The following is a 22,328-nucleotide window of genomic DNA, read 5'->3' on the forward strand; positions in this document are numbered from 1 at the left end:
GCCCAAAAAATGCCCATAAAAACACGCTTATTCTAAAATGTGCAGCCCCAAAATACTGTCTCGGTTGGCAGGTTACAAAGATTTGAGACTGCTCCAGAGTGTTTGGCGTGATATAGTGTTTGCAGCAGCATTACAAGCGTAAATCAGCGTTGACTAACATCATGGGCGGGAGCTTCGTTGCTCCCACGCTCCACACACACACACACAGTTACTCAGCTCTGGGAAACACTGCTGGAGAACGAGAGCAACGATGTGGATTCTCCAGATCACAGCTCTTACGATATGTAAGTTTGTTTATTAGTATTCTTCCATTCATAACGTAAATGTAAAAGACATTGGGTTTCATTTGATACAGTTTATGTATAAAGTTTAATAGTGAGCCAGAAATAATATTGTTTTACACAGATCAATGTTTTGGTGTCTGTAAGGTAGAATTCGAAAGAACTAGAGAATAAAAGTTGTTTAAGTGTTCCTGTCACGATTCAAAACAGTTTTAGTTCTAGTTTGAAACTTTTTGAAAATTTATTTTACTTTATTCTGAAGTATACGTATGTGAAGAAATATACAGGTATATAGTGTTTGTTAAATGTTTGTGGTCCAAAGTCAGCATCCAGTATAAATGTAGTATGTTTTGGTGTTACGAAGTGTCAAGTTTGGTGTCTAGAGGTTTGTGTGCATCCCATCTGGTTTCCTGCATGCCACATTCAGCTCTCCATCAGGTCATTAAAAGTTCTCATGTGAAATTCATTTCAATAATTAGAAACAGACTCCAAAGACTGTAACCAGAAGCCAAAATGATTAACCATGTACATAGTTCACCAGTGTTTCAGTGATTATAATAAAAATTAAATAGAAATAATGTATGAGTTACATAACTAAGGGGCTAGTTGTCACAAGAGTTGTATCACAGAATCTATAAGATTTTGAATCAAAATCACAGGTCAGTGTTTGTTTATTGCGTGATGTTAGTGGTTGCATGTAAAATCGAAAAATAAAAAATGTAATGGAAAAATTACCCTGAGAAACATTTACTGGATCTATAAGTAAGGCATCTGGCTCCGGTCTTCTCTATAAAGGAACTTTTATTGTACTTTTTAATATCTCTGGTTATCATTTGAGATTCATGACACTAGTAATGCCGCTCATGTTCAAACATATTAGGATGCAATCTAATCGGTACAATCAATGTGATTCCCATAGCTATTGCTTTGCACACCCTGGCACAATTACCTGATCACAATGACAAGTGTGCGGAGGGGAGCTGTTACCCTGCTACTGGTGATTTGCTGATAGGAAGAGCACATCGGCTTACAGCCTCCTCCACCTGTGGACTGGATGGACCTGAGAAATTCTGCATTGTCAGCCATTTGCAGGTAATGCATAGTTAGACAAATACAGTCATGCACTATTACAGACATGCACCTGAGAATTACCATCAAATATCCAAAGATATGTTATATTGGTTTAAACAAACACTGTATGCATAATTATTTGTTATGCACTTTTTTAATCTCATATACAACCTAAAAACATCTGATTTGGTCATGATCTTTCTATGTTGCTGGGTGGGTTTCTTTCCATGCTTATATTCTGTGTCTGATGAACAATCAGATCTCTGTGTGGAGAGTATGTGGTGGGAGGATGAAGGCACATGCCCGATGTTCCAGACCCCCTTAGGCCACTGTTTTGCTCATTACATTCTCTGTATTTTGAGTTCTATATTGTGAGAGATGAATTGAGCAATGGTAAGAAGCTCAGACTCAAGTCTGACTGTAAATGCCAATGTGTGTATCAATCCTTAACGATGTTCCAAATCCTTGACTTTCTTTCTGATCAAATGACTTTCTTTCTTTGTGGAAAAGGAGAAGTTTTTCAGAATGTCCTAGTGATCATTTTTTTTGCAATAATAATAAATGAAGTTGGAAGCTATTTAGAAACCCGTCATAAAAGTACGCAAATTTGCTCGGATCTTGGTAGATTGCGTTGATCATTGCAATCAGACCATTTCCATGTTGACCAACGCAATCTACCAAGATCTGCGCAAATAAGCATACTTTTATGACGGGTTTCTAAATAGCTTCCAACTTCATTTATTATTATTGCAAGGAAAATTATAGGAAGTCATTTGATCAGAAAGAGAGTCAAGGATTTGGAACATCATTAAGGATTGATAGCATCTTGTTCGATCATGTGTGCATTGTCAGCGGATAAACCGCAAAACTCTTGAGAGTGGGAAAAACAGGTGCATGTTCAGAACATCTGGATTCCTGCTGTCCGCATGAATGTGTTTTTCTTTTCGCTAAACCCCGAAAGACACTATATGTCTCACTCGCTCCACTAACATCTGCATCTCGATCTCTGTCCATCGTCAGGATGAGGCAGACTGTTTTGAATGCAATTCTCGGCGGATGTACAATGAGTTCACCAACCCCAACAGCCACACCATTGAGAATGTGGTGACAACCTTCGCTCCCAACCGCCTCAAAACCTGGTGGCAGTCCGAGAATGGTAAGTTCTCACACAGCAGTAAGAACAATCACAAATAATATCTCAGTTGTTTCTCCAGATTTCTTGGTGATCAAATATGTCTCCTGTAGAGTGTCAGAGGAAATCTCAACAAAGCACAGATTTACAAAGTTAAAAATCAAAAGTCGAATCTCATATGCACTGAAATATTTAAAAAATTTAAAAGACTGAAATTTCTGAAGTTTACTATGTACATATTTGTAGCTTGACTATATGCCAACAATTGTCTAATTTGTGTGTTTTATTAGTAATATTAGTAACCCCAGAGAAAAAAATGTATTTTTAAAGGTACAGGTTGTAGGACCTTGCCACTAGAGGGCGCACTACCAAAACAATAACAAACGCGTGGTTTGATGACGCTATGAAGGAGCGTGGAATGATGGGATTTGTTGTCTTCTACCCAACCGCTGACGGCCATTCAATCACAATAATTGGGCATACAAGGCAAACGCGAGTTCAACAATTTGTGCGAGTAGATTACATACAAAGTCAATGCATAGACATGATCAGACTATGGATCACACGCGATGCCCCGCGTTTGGCGTGTATACCCCATGATACCAATCTTGTTGATCATTATAATAGCATACGTTTTCTGTAAAGAAATCAAAATAACTCACCTGTTGAGTAAAACACAAGCGAGATCAGCATCTCTTTCTAGTAGTTTGTTGCGAAGCTACTTCCGCATTTGTCCAGGACACTGTTGTCATGTGGTTTCTACGTCAGTAAAGGCGGTAACAAAGGGTAACTAACGTCATCGACAGGTGACTGCACTGCCCCGTGTCACTGTTTAGAATGGGAATTTTCTCATGATTTACAAGTAGTTGAAAACATTAGAGATATTGTTATTAATCAGCTGGACAAAATATATAACACTGGCCTAGTGGTTTTTGGATATTTGACTGCAAATATCTTACAAATTGTACCTTTAAAGGGATAGTTCAGATCCCCCCCCCCACCCCCCGAAAAAAAGTGTTTCCAGACATGTTTGTCTTTCTTTCCTCTGTGGAACATAAAGGAAGATATTTTGAGATATGTCTTTTTTCCACTTTGTGGAAGTTGGTGGTCACCAGAATTACTTTGTTACCAACATTCTTCCAAAATATCACCAAAATGTATTTCAGTGTGTTCTGAACATGAAAGAAAGCCACAGAGGTTTCGAAAGACATAAGGGTGAATAAATGATGACAGGATTTTTATTTTGAATGGAACATAAATGAGACTCAAGTCACTCAAATAATTTGAAATAAAGAAATGCACCTTCAAGTCTCACAAAAACACACAATTTTCTTATCATTGCTCCCAGAAAAATATACACTGGAAGAACATACAGTACAATGTATAACTGCAGAAACTTGGACAGACAAAGAGAGAACAGGAGGGAGATCAAGTAAAAGAAATAGTTCAGCTGAGAAGAAGAGCTGACAGGAAGTAGTGGGAATGAGAAAATAAGAGTTGGGATGAATCCTGCCGCTGGGCGTGGGAAACAGCTGGCCTGCTCTCTCCCTAGCTACGAGTTTCCACAACAGTCACGCTACCAGACAGAGTGTAAGTGTGTGGCAGGGCATCACTGATTCAGAGAATTTAGGACTTTGGATGCTTTATTTGGCATTGTGCTGCTCTCTTGTTGCACCATTGCTCCCACTAAATATAAAGAAAATGTGGACATTTTCTATAATGTTTCAATAATGTTTTTAATAAAAGGGATTTAAAGATTATGCTTCTTTACATTTTCAGCTTCCTGTAGTGTGTAATGTTACTTTATGTACAATGATGGCTTGTTAATTTATGGAATGCATAAAATCTTACATTTCACATTTTTCATAACCGTTTTTCCGTCTGACTACTAGAATTAAACAGCCCGTTTTACAGTTGCTAATGTACCTTTAAGATTTGGGTTGTACGGAGACCCTAAATGTACATGGTGATGGAAAACGTATGTTTCAATGCTTTTGCATTCTCTTGCATAACTTTTGTGTTCCCTCAAGAAACTTTGCATTCTCTTGCAGAAACTTTTCCATTGCCTTAAGAACCTTTGTGTGTGCTCACAAAAATGTTGTGATGGAAATAATATTAGGTGTGAGGAAAACTATATTTAAATACTTTTGCAATCAAACACAACACTTCTCAGAGGTCTACAATACATTTTGAAGAGAATGCACAAGTTTTGAGAGTGAATGCAAAAGCTCTGCATCTATATGCACGTAAAATCAATTATAATATTTACTCATTTTCCATTAAGTCTAATATTGTTTAAGCTGCCCAATCATTCTCTTTGCAAACTTAATTTAAATTGTGGATGAAAAATCTATCCAACTATGTTGCCATCAACCACTGTGTTGACTATGTTAAAGTTCAGCATTCCTGAGCATGATTCATTGAGCATGTTTTCCATTTCCCTGTACTTACATTATCCTCTTCTGGGGTTTTGGAATACTGGTATCTATCCTACTTTGTACCTCCTTTGTATTACTTCATGGATGCCTGGATGTTTCTCAACACCCAACCGGAGTCGTCGATGTGCAAATATGGGTTGTTGTATTGCCATAAATCTATTGATTGGAGAACAAGTCGTTTTTGCAGCTTAGCTTAAAAAATGAGCTGTATCTGAAATTGCATAGTCTTAAGTAGCTAGTACATCTGATGAGACAATAAACACCACACCCGTTAACAAAGTACTAGACATTTACATACATACTCATACTCATTTTATGTGCTGTTTTTTTATACTATATGTTACGGAAGCAGGCATATTTGGACACAGGGATCTTTTTAGACTCAAGAGGAAGTTTTGACTTCTAAAACTTACAGTATGTTTACACAACACCGTGAAGTCTTTTGTTTCAAAAGATCAAGGAAAATTCTTTTTTCATGAAACAACCCTCTGACTTTTTGATATATATATAGTATATATAGTTATATATTATATAATAATAACATACTGTGCTTTTCTTAAATATATAAAAATTAAGAGCACTAAAAAAAAAAAAAAATCAGTACATACTTCACCAGTCAAATTAGATGAGAGGAACTGTTGCATAAAATATTATTTAGAACGGGTTCAGTTTATCCTAACCTCATTTATTTATTTCTCCACTCATTTATCCATTCCTTTATATTAGGAGTTGAAAATGTGACCATTCAGCTGGATTTGGAAGCCGAATTCCACTTCACACACCTCATCATGACCTTTAAGGTGAGAAAGACACGGTCATGCACGCATAAACACACTGAACTAGAACAGTCTTGAGGAATGTAGAACATATGTGCAGATATGTTTGAAGTTCTTCTCCTTAAGTCCAGAACTGTGTTACTGATTGTAACCTGATCATAGAAGCCATTGGCGGCATCTATGACCTCCTTGCTAAGTTCCTATGATGCTTTTGAGAAACTTAGTATCCGATTTTAAGTAAACATATTGTTTTTTTCCACAGACCTTTCGGCCGGCAGCCATGCTGATTGAGCGTTCTGCAGATTATGGGCGAAGCTGGCAGGTGTACCGTTACTATGCTTTCCAATGTGCTGAATCCTATCCTCACATCCCTCAGGGGCCAATCAAAAAAGTGGATGATGTAATTTGTGTCAGCCGCTATTCAGGCGTTGAGCCATCAACAGAAGGAGAGGTGTGTAGCGCTCATGCATAAACAAATATACACATACTTACACATACTATGCAAAATTAAACTCCTGAGCCACTGTTCTTGTATACTTGCACACAGGTCATTTTTAGGGCACTTGATCCTGCGTTTAATATTCCTGACCCTTACAGCCCACGCATTCAGAGTAAGTAAATCAGGGCAGCAACCCTCTTGTGATTTGAAAAGATTTATTCTGAATTTTCACACAATTGTTTTTATTTTGACACCTCAGTCTTAAAATAAGAATGAATACAATAACCCCCATAGACATTTAGTGCACCAAGGTAAGAAAATAAATATAAAAATAAAAATCACTCACTTTTCAGGAAAAAATGATTTAGCATTTAAAGCGTATTAAGATGTTAAGCATTTAAAAAAAGATATAGTAATAGCATTATGTTTGATTTTTAATAAAAGGAAAATTTTGATAGAATCTTTTTTTATTTTCAAGCCATTAAAATGTAATGGTAATGAATGGGATGATTTAAATTAATTTATATATTTATTTACTTTATTAATTCTGTTAAATTGATTAAATAATGTGGTTTTTATCCACTTCAAATGTTGTCTACTATATAAATCATGAGGGAAATTTAACCTGTACAATGACTAATTGTGTCAAATAGCTGAGAAGTGAATTTGAAAATATATATATATTATTTATTTTTTTTATTTGAGTGTGTGTGTGTATATATATTTATTTTTTGTCTGACTACTTTTTGTATGTGCGTTACCTACATGTAGACTTACTGAAGATTACAAACTTGCGCATACGGATGGAAAAGTTGCACACTTTAGGTGATGATCTGTTTGATGACCGAGAGGGGGTGAAAGAGAAATACTATTACGCTCTGTACGATATGGTCGTCCGTGGAAACTGTTTCTGCTATGGCCACTCCTCCAAGTGTGCACCGGTCGGCAATGAGGCAGGGGTCGAGGGCATGGTGAGCAAACAAAACAACAGCAATCACAATCCATATTCACTCGCACTACTCACCTGTGTCTCTGTGTGTGTGCGTGCAGGTTCATGGTCATTGCATGTGTAATCACCACACTACTGGACTGAACTGTGAGGAGTGTGAGGACTTTTACCAGGATCTGCCCTGGAGACCAGCAGTGGGTCGAGAGACAAATGCATGCAAGAGTATGACAGCCCACAGTTTTAATACAACACATAACAACATTATTTCCCACTGACATTTCTGCATTCTGAAATGAAATGAAATGCTTTAAATTTAGTTCACTCATCTTTTGTTTTTTCTCTCAGGATGTGAGTGTAACCATCACTCGCATTCCTGTCATTTCGACATGGCGGTGTATCTGTCATCGGGGAATAGGAGTGGAGGAGTGTGTGATGACTGTCAGCACAACACAGAGGGCCAATGGTGTGAGAACTGCAAACCCTTTTACTACAGGCACCCTGGCAGAAACATCAGAGACTCCAGGATCTGTGAGCGTAAGTGTGTTTAACACTTTAAAGTGGATAGATTTTGTTGTTACATTGCAGAAGGGAAGCTCTAAAGCTTATTATGGTATGCATTGCTTGAAGCCATGTTATGAGATAAATGTTTAGTTCAACTCCAAAATAAAAAGATAATTTACTGACCTGAGTGCCATCAAAATGTTCATGTCTTTCTTTTTTCATTCGCAAAGAAACGTGTGGTTTTGAGGAAAACATTCCAGGATTTTTCTCCATGGACTTCAATGGTGACCAACTTGGTCAAAAGGTCCAAATTGTGGTTTCAGTGCAGACGAGAAACAAGGGAAGGGTCAAATCTAGCCAAACGATTGGTCATTTTCTAAAAAACATTTAATTTATATACTTTTTAAACCACAAATGCTCATCGTGCACAAGTTTGACCTCATGCATTACATAATAACCTTGGTAAGGTCACGTGTGAGGTACAAAGCGAACATGCAAAAAAAAAGTCAAACGCTCTCTGCAAAAAAAATGATTTTACGTTTTTCACCCTACCCTTCCTTTTTGAACTTAAGTACACAAATTAAGAACTAACTGTGCGTGACCTTTCCAACATGATGATGGACGTACATCGCAGAGCTAGCGCAAGATGAGCATTTGTGGTTAAAAAGTATAGACATTTGTATTTTTTTATGGAATGACAGAAATAAGATCCTTATTCTTGGGCTAGAGCCCTATGAAGCTGCATTGAAACCTCAATTTGAACCTTCAACCCGTTGGTCACCATTGAAGTCCACTATATGGAGAAAAATCCTGGAATGTTTTCCTCAAAAAACGTCATTTCTTTGCAACTGAAGAAAGAAAGACAGTCAGGATTTTGATTTAGATTTTTTCTGGAAGCGAACTAATCCTATAAGAACAATTCAATTTGAAACAATTAAAAGTTAATTGGCTCTTCAACTGAGAAATTGAATTCATTTGATCTTATTTCATAATTGTGTCATTTGTTTGTATTTAGCCTGTGATTGTGATCCACTTGGTTCTCTGAACGGAGGCTTATGTGACAGCGCTACGGATGTTCAAAGAGATATGATAGCCGGACAGTGTCGCTGCAAAGCTAACGTGGAGGGACAACGTTGTGACCACTGTAAAAAGGGACATTATGGCCTCAGTGAAGACCCAGTAGGCTGTCGGCGTGCGTGAACACACACATATTCACACACCAGCAGCTTTTCTCATGGTTTATTTCAAGGCTTTGACCCCTGGCTTCCTCTGTCATCATGTTTGTTTTATTCTCTCTTTTGTGTGTGTTTTTGTAAACCCAGCATGCAGCTGTAATCCTCTGGGCACACTCCCAGCAGGAAGTTCCTGTCACATACAGACAGGAAGCTGTTACTGCAAACGTCTTGTGACTGGACGAAATTGTGACCAGTGTCTGGTAAAAGAGCGTTATTACAAGTTTATGTAATCTGTGTATTCGTGCTTGGGCATAACACAGTTTTCCCTTTCAGCCGCAGCACTGGGGTCTCAGTAATGATATGGATGGCTGCAGACCATGTGACTGTGACGTAGGTGGGACTTTGAATAATAAGTAAGTACGCACATAAAAATAATTGATTATCATAACAAGCCTATGTCAATTGATTTCAATTTTTTTATTATACTGTAAATGAATTCATCCAGGCCTACATAAATATTCTTCCTAATATTTCTGTTCTCTCTGTAGTTGTTCTCGGGAGACAGGACAGTGTGCCTGTAAGAAGCATATGTTTGGTAGACGATGTGACCAAGTGCATTCTGGGTACTACTTTGCGGCACTGGACCACTATATTTACGAAGCTGAGGATGCTTCCTTTGGACCCGTAAGTGTAACATTCGCCTTCCTTCATGTAATAGAAGCAGAATTAGTTTTTCAACATTTTAAAACAAAAGAAATTCAGTATTTTTAACTGTGACATGAGTGTTTTGAATGTGACAACTAGTGAACATTTATTTGAATGAGTAAATTCAGAGTGTTTATTGACTGTATGCAGGAAGTAATAGTGCTTGAGAAACCGTTACCTTTGGATCGTAAAGCAACCTGGACGGGTAAAGGATTTGCAGATGTACCAGAGGGTGAAACACTGAGGTTCAACATTTACAATTTACCACGATCTATGGAGTACAACATAATGATCCGCTTTGAACCACTGGTAATAAACATACATACCATGTTCAGTTTAAAGCGTATCAGCATACACAAATAAACACATGTGTTTGATGCATTTATTGTAGTTGCCAGATGAATGGGAGCAGGTTGTAGTACAGATAGAGTGGCCCAGAGGCACTTACCCAGCAGCACACTGCACTTCTACATACAATGATGAGCAGACCGTCTCACTGCACCCTGGATCCAGGTAAGGGTGCATTAGTGTGTGTGCAGAGTTTAGTTTACCATGTATTTGACTCCTGAACATGTGCTTGTGTGTTTCAGACATACGGTTCTGCCTGGTCCAGTGTGTTTGGAGAAGGGTCAAAATTACACAGTGAAAATTAGCTTCCCACAGTACTCATCATACAGCCATCACTCTTCTCCTCACACACTTGTTGATTCAGTAAGTTTATTTAATGTTTATATTAATGCAATTTATAGCCGTTTTAGGTTAAAAAAAAATATATTATATAATTTACAAATTATGTACAAATCAAGATGTCAGATTTAGCTATAAAAATGTATCCAAATGTAAAAAAATATGCAAATTATGCATTTTATGTAATGGTGATGGCTTTCCATTTACCTTTAGTGGCTTTAATGATATTGATAATGATAATGATCACTAAACCAATCCTTTTAAAGACAACCTTTTGGTCATCGGGACTATTTATATTCCAAAAAAAAAAGAAAAAAGAAAATTCTAAAACTGATATAAGACATTATCGTACCTTTATGAAGCTGTTTGAATGCAAATTTGGCAAATTGTACACTGTTTTGAGAACTTTAACACGCTGAAAAAAATTTGAAGTACAGTAGAAAGACTGAAATTGTAGTTTCTTGCAAAAAATACTCAAATTCTCTTTGTTTTATTTAAAATTTTTGAAAAATCTATAGTGCATGAATATAACATAAACCATCTCACATCTGCAATTACAAACATCCCCACTAATGCAAATCAATTTTTCCTCTAAGCTCTACATTTACAACACAGTGGTTTATTACAATATTCATTCATATTGACTTAAACCTTGACCTTGGACTTCTGTAGATAGTGCTTTTGCCAGAGGTGCAAGACCTGGCTCTGTTTTCTGGCGGACCACAGCAGCGGGAGGACTATGAGATGTTCCAGAAATACAGATGTATGGAGCGCAGCCAGGGTGTTATTAAAATCCCCCTAACAGATATTTGCAGAGATTACATCTTCAGTGTGTCAGCACTGCTACACAATGGAGCTCTGGGTGAGAAAGACAAAATGCAGCTAGCTAATACTAGAGATTTTCCAAATAAGTACCGGTTTATGCTTTTTTGAGTTTATATTTCCCACAATCTTTTGCTGCTGTTTTAGGGAAGCCCACTTTAAAGCAATCATTATTTTGCTATTTAGTTTGGAGATGCTAGTGGTGCAGAAAATGCATACTTCCGCTTTAAAAGTACTGTACATTATTTTTAAACTTACAGCACTGTTTTCATAGTTTTGCTGAATAAATGTTATTTGTCTCTCAATTATTTATCACTGGCAGAGTGCAAGTGTGACCCCCAAGGTTCTCTGAGCACAGTGTGTGACAATGTCGGTGGGCAGTGTCAGTGTCGACCCAACATTTTAGGAAGGAACTGCGACACCTGTGCCCCGACCACCTATCTGTTTGGACCCTCAGGATGTAGATGTAAGTGAAAACTACACATATGCACACATACACAAACCAGTGAACACCAACATAGCCATTAGCATAGAATAACATCAACAATGTTTTTCTGATTACTTCCTCGTTAGCATGTGGCTGTAACCCACTGGGCTCTCAGAACCTCTTCTGCCACCCCACCACGGGCCAGTGTTTATGTGTGCCAGGGGCATATGGGCGGCAATGTGACAACTGTAAGCCCAACCACTGGGGCTTCCCTCAATGCCAGCCCTGCTTCTGTAACGGGAACAGTGAACAGTGCCACCCAGTTACGGGCGAGTGTCTGAACTGCAGGGGTCACACCACAGGCCACAACTGTGAGAGGTAAGAGAGGATAAAATATTGTTTAACAGGTCTGATACTGTACATGATTTGGTAGTATAATTCCACACCAAGAATGGTGACTATAAAGATAAGCGTTCATATCAGCGAACGTTATCGTCTGTTTATATGTCTGATATGTGCATGCTCGTCTGCCACTTTAAATTCTCCAGCTCCTTATACTGTAGGAGCAGGATGGGTTCTGATTGGCCGTTATTGTTTTAATCATTCATCAGCAGGATAAAAATCATTCTGAAATGATATCGTTTCCCTTTGCCGTTATCGTTATTGTTACTTATTTTAACTTATGTTATTATACACTTATTTTTCTTACACAAATTTGATCACTTTCACTTCAGAAGGCCTTGTGAAGCTCTATGGAGCACTTTTTATATTAGATAGGTGCACTTTTTTGGGCTTTAAAATCTCAACCCCATTATAGAGCTTGGAAGAGCCAGCACATTTTTTTTTTTTATAACTCAAGATTGTATTTGTCTGAAAGAAAAAAAGTCATATATACCTAGGATGACTTGAGGGGGAGTAAATATATTAGGTAATTTTCATTTTTGGGTGAACTTTCCCTTTAACAGTGGGTGAATCTCTTTTTTGGACCTTTTTGTGGTTAGGATTAAGTTTTTATCTTTTTTTATTATGAAATTATGCAAAAAGTGGTGAGTTAGCACAACTTTTATGGCTTTGACACTGAATTGTGGTACCAAAAATAAACCATATCATGTGAAATGGTTGTTTAGCAAGGCTCACTCAATCATAATGCTTAGTCCTTAAGTCATTAAATATTCATGCACTTTGTGCAGTTTTAAATATCGTTTAATCTCCTTGTCTGAGCAAAACAGTGAAAAAATGTCAGTGATGAAGAGATACTTTTCTTTTTTTAGAAAGCAGATGTATCATTTTAACAGATAGACAAGCAGTTATTAAAGCAAGGTGCAGGCTCATTGTTTGCTGTAGAATTATTCATAATTGCATGGAGTTTCTATAGGCCATGTGGCACAGCTCAGTATCTGGGCTCTATATATATACTATATATATATATATAGTGCAGCTCTGGGCTCAGTAAGCTCTTTTGAGAAGCCAGTTATTTAAAATACATCCAAGTTGTGCATTTAAAGTGGTAAATATTTAAAAATATTGTTGTACTTGTCTTAAGTATAGGTTAGTCATAATTGTTTGTATTGAAAGTTTATTTCGCTGAAAAAAAATTCCATTATTAGTTCATAAAAGGTGATTTATTTCAAAGATTAATGATTTGTGTGATGTGTATTTGTGTTTATACCAGGATGTATAATTTTTTAAAGGCATTTTATGACATTGGGGTTGCTAGTGCGATTCCTCTGCTGTTTAAGCCACATTAAATGATTCTTAAAACCCTCTGTTCCAGGTGTGAAAGTGGTTATCACCGTAACACACTGCTGGGCTCCAGTGAGCCGTGCCGCCCTTGTATGTGTCCTAACGGACCTGGAAGTGGAATGCAGTTCGCTGAAAGCTGTTACCAAAATCCAAACTCTCTCCAAATGGTGTGTGTCTGCACCTCTGGCTACAAAGGTGAATACAGCAGTCTGAGAAATGAACAGAACAAGCTATTATTTAAAACTCAGGTAAAACAAATCTCACTCCTGTTCCATCCTATAGGACCCAAGTGTGAGGAATGTGCCTCTGGATTCTATGGTAACCCTCAGGTCCCAGGAGGGAGGTGCCATCCATGTCAGTGTAACAGAAATATTAACATGCAGGACCCTGAATCATGTGACGCCCGCACTGGTGCCTGTCTCAAATGTCTGTTTCACACCGATGGCAATGCATGCCAGTACTGCAGTCTTGGTTATTATGGAGATGCCCGTACTCAGAACTGCAGGAGTGAGTATACAGTCTAAAAAAGTTTGGGTTCTTGTTTAAAAATCCATCCATTTTCAGTTAGTATGTGAAATAGTTGTTCTATGTGAGAGGAAAGAAGTTCTGTCATGACAACTCTAGGAGTGATTTACATGGTAATATGCATGACAATGTTAATGTATTTGGTCTTGGCGGAATATATCTAAGAGAGAGAGAGCCGAGACTTGCTTCTGCCAATACATCCACAACATGCTGCCGTGAGCATGTAAGAAATATTGCTGCTGCACATATAAAATAGCATGTAAGAAATATTGCTGCTGCACATATAAAATAGCATACATGGATCACTGCATAGCAGATTTATACAGGTGGAGCTGGGGAAGGTGGAAGGTTTCTGAAGTGCATTGCTCCTGCTACAACGAACACTAGCCAAGTATTTGAATGTTGAACAGCTAGCTCATTGGCTACCTATACAGGAGAGAACTAGTCAGCTGTGACATATGTGGATAATGATGTCATTATGTCATATTGAGTTAGATCTATAAGACTGCGCTATCTACAGTGTCATGATAGAACTTTGAAGAATGTTTCAGCTGTCTTTGTGCATGCAATGAAAGTCAAAGGGGTTCAAAAGAACAACTATCAAAATATCTTTGTTTGTGGTCCACCAAAGAAACATTGGCAGAATCTTTATTTTTGAGTGAACTATGAAAGAGCAACTTCTGAGCGACATAGGTTTACCTTTTCAATCATCTTTAAGTTATTGTAAGGCCTTTTTTGTTTGGTTTTGTCTTCAGGATGCATGTGCCATCTCGTGGGAAGTTCTAGGCAAGGATGTGTTGACGGCTTGTGTGAGTGTGACAGGGTTACTGGCCAGTGCCCATGTCTGCCCGGCGTGGTGGGACAGCACTGTGACCGCTGTGCCCCCAACACATGGAACATCAACAGTGGCAAAGGATGCCAGCCTTGCCAGTGCCACCCCGAACATTCGTACACGTCCTCCTGTGATCTAGTACGAACACACATACGCCTTCATTTAATTCATAAATCAACTGAATCACAAACAATATGTTTTCATGTGTTCACGCTCGTCTCAGCTGACCGGTCAGTGTTCCTGTAAACCTGGTTTTGGAGGCAGGACGTGTGAGGAGTGCAGGGAACTGTTCTGGGGGAACCCTGAGCTCCAGTGCCATGGTGAGTCTGCACTGCGTCATTAAAACTGATCCGTGCTGTGCTTTCAGTGCAGTTAAGTAGCACATTTACACCCTCAATTTAGTGCCGCACATGTACTTTACCAATAGCAGAGTTTTAATGAACACATTTCTATGCAAATTTTGGCAAAGTGTATAAAAATTAATGGATGAAAACATCAAGTTAGCATGAAAATATGTTGATGTTTTGGTTCTATTTATGGGAGAAAGTATTCCTTACTCTTGTGTTACTCAAATACAACATAGTCCCCAAAGTCATAATGGATTTCTCCAATACACAGTTCAGAAGTGACCAGACAATGTTTGCGTGGTACGCTGACAAGGTTTCCCTTGTGAGACTGGGCTGCTACAAACAAATACATGCAGAATGTTTCAACTGGTTGGGAAGTATATGCATGTGTGTTTATTTGTGTCAGTGTGATTTATTCTCTTCTCTGTAATATTCTACAGAGAAGTTCAAGAGACCCAGAGTTTATTGTGTGGATGAGTATTCTTGTTGATCTATAACCAAACAAACAATATCTCCTTTTGTGTTTTTTATCTTTCTGGTTTAATTAAGTGAGCACTAATGCAAGACATCTCGGGATTCAAGTGGATTTTAATGGTTTGGGGATAATGGCTGCGTTTACATGCGCAATCTTGGATCTGATTGAATAAACACCTTTAACGGTTTTCTTTTGTCAGAAAAAGACCATAAACCTGATATAGAGTTAAAATGTTGTGTTTATGTTTCAAAGTCAAGTGCAAATAAAAAGAGGCGTAGGAAATTCCAATGGAGATAACAAAAAGCTCTTAAGACCAAAACAAAAAGGGCTAAAATACACATAATATTCCAAAGGAATGTTATGAACCAAACACTGTTTATAACAACGACAAAAAATAAATAATAATTCATCATTAAAATCATTTGTTTTGTGTTCATACTAGTGCTATTTTAGTATCATACATATACTGTGTTAATATATTGAATAAGATTAGATTTTTATATTTTCTGTTTCAATTTGAATTTAGTTAATTTTATTAGGTGTTTTTGACATTTTTATTATTTTTTATATAGTTTATTTTGTTTTAGTTAGACTTGTCGGCCTTGGCAGCTAATTGAAATAAAAGAAATATAAAAATGTTTATAGATTTTATTTCAGGTATTTTTTTAAGTAATTCAAGTATTTTTTTGTTCCTAATAACCCGGATCCATAATGTACAAATTATTTATCTGTTTGTATTGGGTACACAGAAAAGGATTAGGGCCAAACAGTCATAAAAAAAATTAATAAAACCATCACAAGATTAAAGCCATTATAATGCGGGATTAAACTTTTTACATTTCGAAAAAAAATTCAAAATAAAATGTTGAGACTAAACTCTTAAAATTTTGAGAATAAAATTGTTTTCAGAGAAAAATGGGTCAATTTGGACAAAAAAATGAAATAAAATTCAAAATAAAATGAGTTTATTCTCAACATTTTGTTTTGTCTTTTTTCCCTCGAAATGGAACCAGTTTTTTTTCTCGAAAGACAATTACTTTAATCTCAAAATTTTATGAGTTTACTCTCAACATTTTATTTCAACACTTCTCTCGAAATTTAAGTTTAATCTTGCATTATAATGTCTTTATTCTCGAAAATTAAATGAGTTTTTCCTAACATTTTATTTCGATACTTTTCTCTGAATTGGTTTTATTTTATTTATGTTTGCTTGGGCCTAATCCTCTTCCGTACTTTTCCCACTGCCATAATGAGAATATTTTTGATACCTAACAATATTAAACGGTATAAAATTTTATATAAATAATTGAAAATAATGGTGCTTTTCATATTTTTCTTTTAGTCTTGGGGTTAAATATGATCTAGACACGGTCTTTAGGAGATTGACCCAAACACACATATTTCCCAGTTTCTTCACACAGTATATAATGCGTGGTAATAAACAGATGTGTTCTCACACATTCCAGCGCACACATGCATACAATAATTCACTGTTCCTTCCAGCACTCACATCCAAGATTTTAAATCCTTGGCATTGTTTAATTTTTTCAATCATTTGTGCATGTTTGTGTTCCAGCATGCGACTGTGATCCACGAGGCATTGCTACTCAGCAGTGTAATAAGATGAGCGGCGAGTGTGTGTGCGTAGAGGGTGTAGCCGGGCGGAGGTGTGACTCATGTGGACGTGGCTACATTGGGACTTTTCCTGACTGCGAGGCCTGTCATCTGTGTTTCCGCGAATGGGATGTTAATGTGGGAGAGCTGACCAATCACACGCAGAGACTGGTAGATACAGTGGAGGAAATTAAAGAGACTGGCGTGGCTACACCCTACAAAGAAATCATATCGAGTCTGGATGATGAAACCAGACAGCTCAGACAGATTCTGGAAGATGACAAGGTTCAGCAAACGCTCACACACGTGCAGAGGAAGCTGCAGCAAGCCAAGTGTGTACTACACATTCACACTCATATCACAATTTTTTTTATTCGGTTAACTTTTTTAAACTGTTCACTTTCTGATATTTCAGTTTCTTTCTTCTGATCTTAGTGAGACAGCATCTCTCCTGAGAAAATCAATGAACCGATCTGTAACAGATCTGGAAGAGGTATCTGCTGACCATCAGCAGGCCGTGGAGAACCTAAAAAGCCTGACTGAGGAGGCCCAAAACCTACAAGAGATCTCCTCTGACAAACAGCAGCAGGTTCTGAATATCAAACATTCCGACCCCAGAGGTGAGCAGAGCACACAAACATACAGGTTTGAATTTAAGACACTCGTGGTGTTATCTGAAGTGTGTGCTGATCATCTCCTGAAGGTGCGGTGGACAGCATCAGAGAGTATTACAGGGAATCCGGCGAGGCACAGTTTCGTGTCAATCGAGCTGTCTCTGATCCAAAAAGCACAGTTAAAGAGTCTGCCCAGATACGGAAAGCTACAGAGGCCAAATTAGACAGCACAGAGAACGAATTTAACCTGAAACATCAGCTGCATTTACAGAGGCTGGACAAAATTGGATCTGACCTCGACGCCGCAGACCTTTCACGACTAAGCCATCAGGTAATTAAACTACATTAAAATCAACTTATTAATATGTTATCTAAATGGCTAATCGGTAAGTTGGTCTTAAAGGGATAGCTCATCAAAAAATGAAAATTCTGCCATTAATTGCTTCCCTTAATCTCGTTACAAACCCATAAGACCTTCGTTCATCTTCGGGACACAAGTTAAGATATTTTTTGATGAAATCCGAGAGCTTTCTGATCCTGCATAGACGCAATAAAGACCCAGAAAGGTAGAAAAGGACATTGTTAACATAGTCCATGTGACATCAGTGGTTCAACCATAAGTTGTGGTACTACTGATGTCACATGGACTATTTTAAAAATGTCCTTACTACCTTTCTGGGTCTTGATTGTGTCTATGCAGGATCAGAAAGCTCTCGGATTTCATCAAAAATATCTTAATTTGTGTTTCCGAAGATGAACGCAGGTCTTATGGGTTTGTAACGAGATGAGGGGAAGCAATTAATGGCCGAATTTTCATTTTTGGGTGAACATTCCTATGAAGCCGCATTTTTTGGGTAGGGTTTCATATTGCACACATTGTGTTTCGTAGTAGCTATTTTAAGCTTGGCACAAGACACTGAAAAAAAATGAAAGAAATTACACAATGATCAAACACAACCTCTAATAATGGGAACATTTTAGTATTAGTTATAAACGTTTATTGTGTCCCTTAAACGTTGCCGCTTCAGAAACCATGCAAAACAAATACGACAATAATCCATACGACCTCTGTTGATGTATCGATGAAGAGATACGACAAATTTTTAAAACTTTTTAAACTATTAACAGTCGTATGAGTTCACACTTGACATAAACATCGGCACATTTTGAAGATTGAAGTTTGGCAAGTTTCATTTTAAGTTTTAGTCATTTTAGTACTCATTTGGGTTAGTTGCCAATTTTTCTTATTCTACAGTTTTTCATTAATTCATGTTTTACGCTGATATAGACTCATTATTGGTGCAACATTTTTGGGCAACTTTAAAGGAATCAGCCTGCGTTACAATTTTGGTGCTCGTGCTTTTAAGTTCTCAGAAACATATCCTATATTAGTCAAATATTAGTCAAAATCCAAACAATGTCCTGCTTGCTATTTTAATGTATCAGACCTATGTTTTGATGAGTTATAATAGCAGATGTGTGGGTGTGTGTGGAGGTGTGCGGAGGGGCGTCAGGTCTAGATGGTTGCGGTAACTGTGGCGGTTTGGGATGTGTGAGCGAGGATGGCACGTCCCAGTGTGGTGGGGAAGGATGTGAGACCATTGTGACACGATCCCAAAAGGCCTTGAACGAAGCCAAAAACTCAGACCAAGAGGTCCTGCATGCTTTAAGAGAAGTAGACAAGCTCAACAAGATGGTAAGTATCTGCAACAGTTTTAACTATTATTACTCTATTTTATTTATTATGTATATATACACATTACTATTTAAAAGTTTTGGGTCAGTATGATTTTTTGTTGTTGTTGTTGTTGCAAGAAATCAATACTTTTATTTAGCAGTCACATATTAAATTGATCAAAAGCGACAGTAAAGCCTTTTACACTGGAAATTGTAAAAATGTGAAATAAATGTTAAAATACTTGCAGTTTTCACAGAAATAATACCACAACTGTTTTCAACATTAAAGTATGAGCATGCATAAGGGCATGCATATGTGTTTTTTTTTTTTAGGTGTCAGATGCTCGAGGACGTGCTGATGAGGCCAAGCTCAATGCTCACGATGTATTACTGAGAGCCAATCAGAGCAAAGCGCGAGTGGAACAGACCAATGAGGAGCTCAGAGACCTCATTCAGCAAATACGAGACTTCCTCACAAGTATGAATTGTCACGTATTTAGTAAACACTCACACTTTGGCCGTGCTGGGAATAGCATACTAACAGACTTTCTTCAAACACTCAGTATGTATTGTGTGCAAGCTATGCAGATCTGCATGAATTGATAATAGTTTTGTTAAAAAGTATAAAAGCTTTAGATTATACCCCCATATGTCTTTTGCTCCAAACCCTTGATAACATATATATATGTCAGAAAATACAGTAAAAATCTAAATATTGATGTTAGAAACTTGAATCTGTTTGTTTGTGTAGACGAAACGGATCTGAAGCGTATAGAGGAAGTAGCAGATGAGGTGATGAAACTGAGTTTGCCAGTGTTGCCCGGTGCACTAAAGAACGTGACCACAGAGATCCACCAACATTTGTCCAGACTGACCCAGGTGGATGATATCCTGACCCAGACGGCAGAGAACGCACACACTGCACAGAGACTCCTGCAAGCAGCACAGGCTGCCAAGTCAGTGATCACATACACACTTTCAAAATATACCTTTTGTCCACTAACAATGTCCGACAGTGGATGCAAAAGCAAGTTTCTCAACCTTTTTGACTCCAAGGCCCCTCTCTGTCCAGGACAAAGGCCTTCGACAGCCCTGCTATCTATGTTGATTTCATAAAATAGAGATATAATGTTAGTGGTATGCTGTACATCTCTATTTTAGTGTGTTTTACCTTTTTCCTTAAGTTAATTAATCATCTGAATTCAAATCATTTTAAGACTACTATCATCGCTTGACTGGTAATGACACACTAATAAACACTAACCGATTAATCTTAGATTATCATAATTTAAAAAATGATTACTGGGTATGGGACAAGGGAAAAGGCATTTGGAAAGAAGCTAAAAAAACATGATGGTATGGTTAAAAAAAAATATATATATATATATAAAAAAATACATAGAGAACAGTGTAAATCTGTGAAATGTACTGTAATAAAATCCATGCATCATAACGACATCCTTGACTAGAGAAGTGTGTGTTGTGTGTGTGTGTATCACAGGGAGAGAGCTACAGCTCTGAAACAGGCCACTGATGAGGTGAAGGAAACTCTGGAGGACACTGAACGCGCTCAGACTGCAGCTGGCCAAAAACTGCAAGAGGTGAAGAGCGACATGAACCAAACAAAACAACAAATCGCTGATGTGAGTATTTATACCTTTAAAATCACTATGCATCCTTTAAACAAAATCAGTGTTTTTTGAACTTCAAAAAACCTCACCTGTGTGTTCACAGGTGCAATCAAAAACTGAAGCGACTGAGTTCAAACTGAGTAGCAGCACAAGAAAGATTCTGGATCTCGAGAGAGAGGTCGACGAACTCCAGCACAAAACTCGGGAAACATCCAGCAGCGCAGATGAAACTGACAGACAAAAGGAGTACATCACGGCAGAAATTGACCACACTGAAAAGGTAACTGGCTTTAAGCGGCCATTTATTCAAAAATCCATTCAAATGAAGTTTACTCATCCAAATACTTGAATACTATGGTGAACATGTTTTTAATGTGTGTATTAGAACACATTTTGATATTGTTTTGGGGGACGTACAATTAAAAATGTTGGAGTGATGCAACCGTCCTGATATTCTGATGAAGAACAAAGAAGGAATGTCTCGAAAATAAGATTTTATCAAGTTGTTAAGCATAATCATTTATTATTAAAAATTACTCAAAACTATACTATAGATTTAAATATATTTAAGGTGTAAGGAAAATATTACTTGATGGATACACCAAAGGTATTAAATTGATACTTTTCTTGAATGCATATGCTTATACTCTCTTATACGCTTTTGACCCTTTGTGTATTTTAGGACATTGACTTACTCGTGCAACCTAAGTACCAGCTGGCCAGTGGTGAGATAGATCAAAAGGCAGCAGGTGTGGTGGATGCACGTCAGAAGGCCGAGGAACTACGTCAGGAGGCAGACGCTCTATTAAAAGATGCCACGAGCAAACTGCAGAGACTAAGAGGTACAACTGCTCCCAGGTTTGAAGATTTGATTATAGATTTACCTAGGATTCCTCACTTTTCTTCTTCTTTAACTCTTCCAGAGCTAGAGAGATCATTTGAGGTCAATCAGGACATTCTGGTGGAGAAAGCTCAGGAGATGGATGCACTGGAGAACGAGGCCAGGGATGTACTGCAAGAACTCAGTCAGAAAATCACCATCTACAGCACCTGCGCTTAACTACTATGACCAAGAACTAATTAATACCGTTATAAACTCAGATTGTAATCAGTTGTGTATTATCAAAAAAACGTTGCCATTGAAAAAAGCAATGCAAGATTTTACTATGACCTTTCATTGCATAGCTAAATAAAGTTGAATTGAATAAATATTTTTGCCTTTTCTACAAAACTATGAAAAGCTCATCCAGTGTATTCTGTGCGATATGAAGAATATTGCAATGTGCAATATTTTCTCAACAAACATTCCTCTTGGCAGAATAAGAGAAAGCCCCATATCCCTTGTGAATAGCAAATCAGTTTGGATTTGCTTGATAAAACTAATGGTGACATATGCCAAAATAAAAATGACATGTGATAACGAAGCTATAACCACTGTGGCTTATTGTTTTTATTACTTTCATAAAA

General features: G+C 37.5%; 1 protein-coding gene across 2 annotated transcripts; it reads left to right on the forward strand.

Annotated features, from left to right (window-relative positions):
- Positions 1-154: 154 nt before the first annotated feature.
- On the forward strand, positions 155-22,285 carry LOC132105908 (laminin subunit beta-1-like). Of its 2 annotated transcripts, none has more exons than XM_059511436.1 (33): positions 155-284; positions 1,201-1,373; positions 2,373-2,508; positions 5,649-5,722; positions 5,961-6,149; positions 6,246-6,309; positions 6,909-7,108; positions 7,188-7,308; positions 7,432-7,620; positions 8,603-8,779; positions 8,910-9,022; positions 9,096-9,175; positions 9,311-9,446; positions 9,618-9,776; positions 9,859-9,980; positions 10,058-10,178; positions 10,827-11,016; positions 11,299-11,442; positions 11,550-11,781; positions 13,178-13,341; positions 13,429-13,653; positions 14,427-14,641; positions 14,727-14,823; positions 16,902-17,271; positions 17,375-17,559; positions 17,643-17,884; positions 19,049-19,249; positions 19,564-19,708; positions 19,982-20,186; positions 20,732-20,873; positions 20,965-21,141; positions 21,544-21,703; positions 21,785-22,285. In XM_059511436.1, the coding sequence occupies exons 1-33, from the start codon at positions 251-253 to the stop codon at positions 21,919-21,921; spliced, it is 5,319 nt and encodes a 1,772-aa protein (XP_059367419.1). In that variant the 5' UTR covers positions 155-250; the 3' UTR covers positions 21,922-22,285. The 2 variants fall into 2 exon arrangements, with proteins under 2 accessions (XP_059367419.1, XP_059367421.1); XM_059511438.1 differs by having other exon boundaries at positions 1,201-1,358.
- Positions 22,286-22,328: the final 43 nt, after the last annotated feature.

This window comes from Carassius carassius, chromosome 26 (assembly GCF_963082965.1).
Source record: "Carassius carassius chromosome 26, fCarCar2.1, whole genome shotgun sequence".
Taxonomy (NCBI): Eukaryota; Metazoa; Chordata; class Actinopteri; order Cypriniformes; family Cyprinidae; genus Carassius; species Carassius carassius.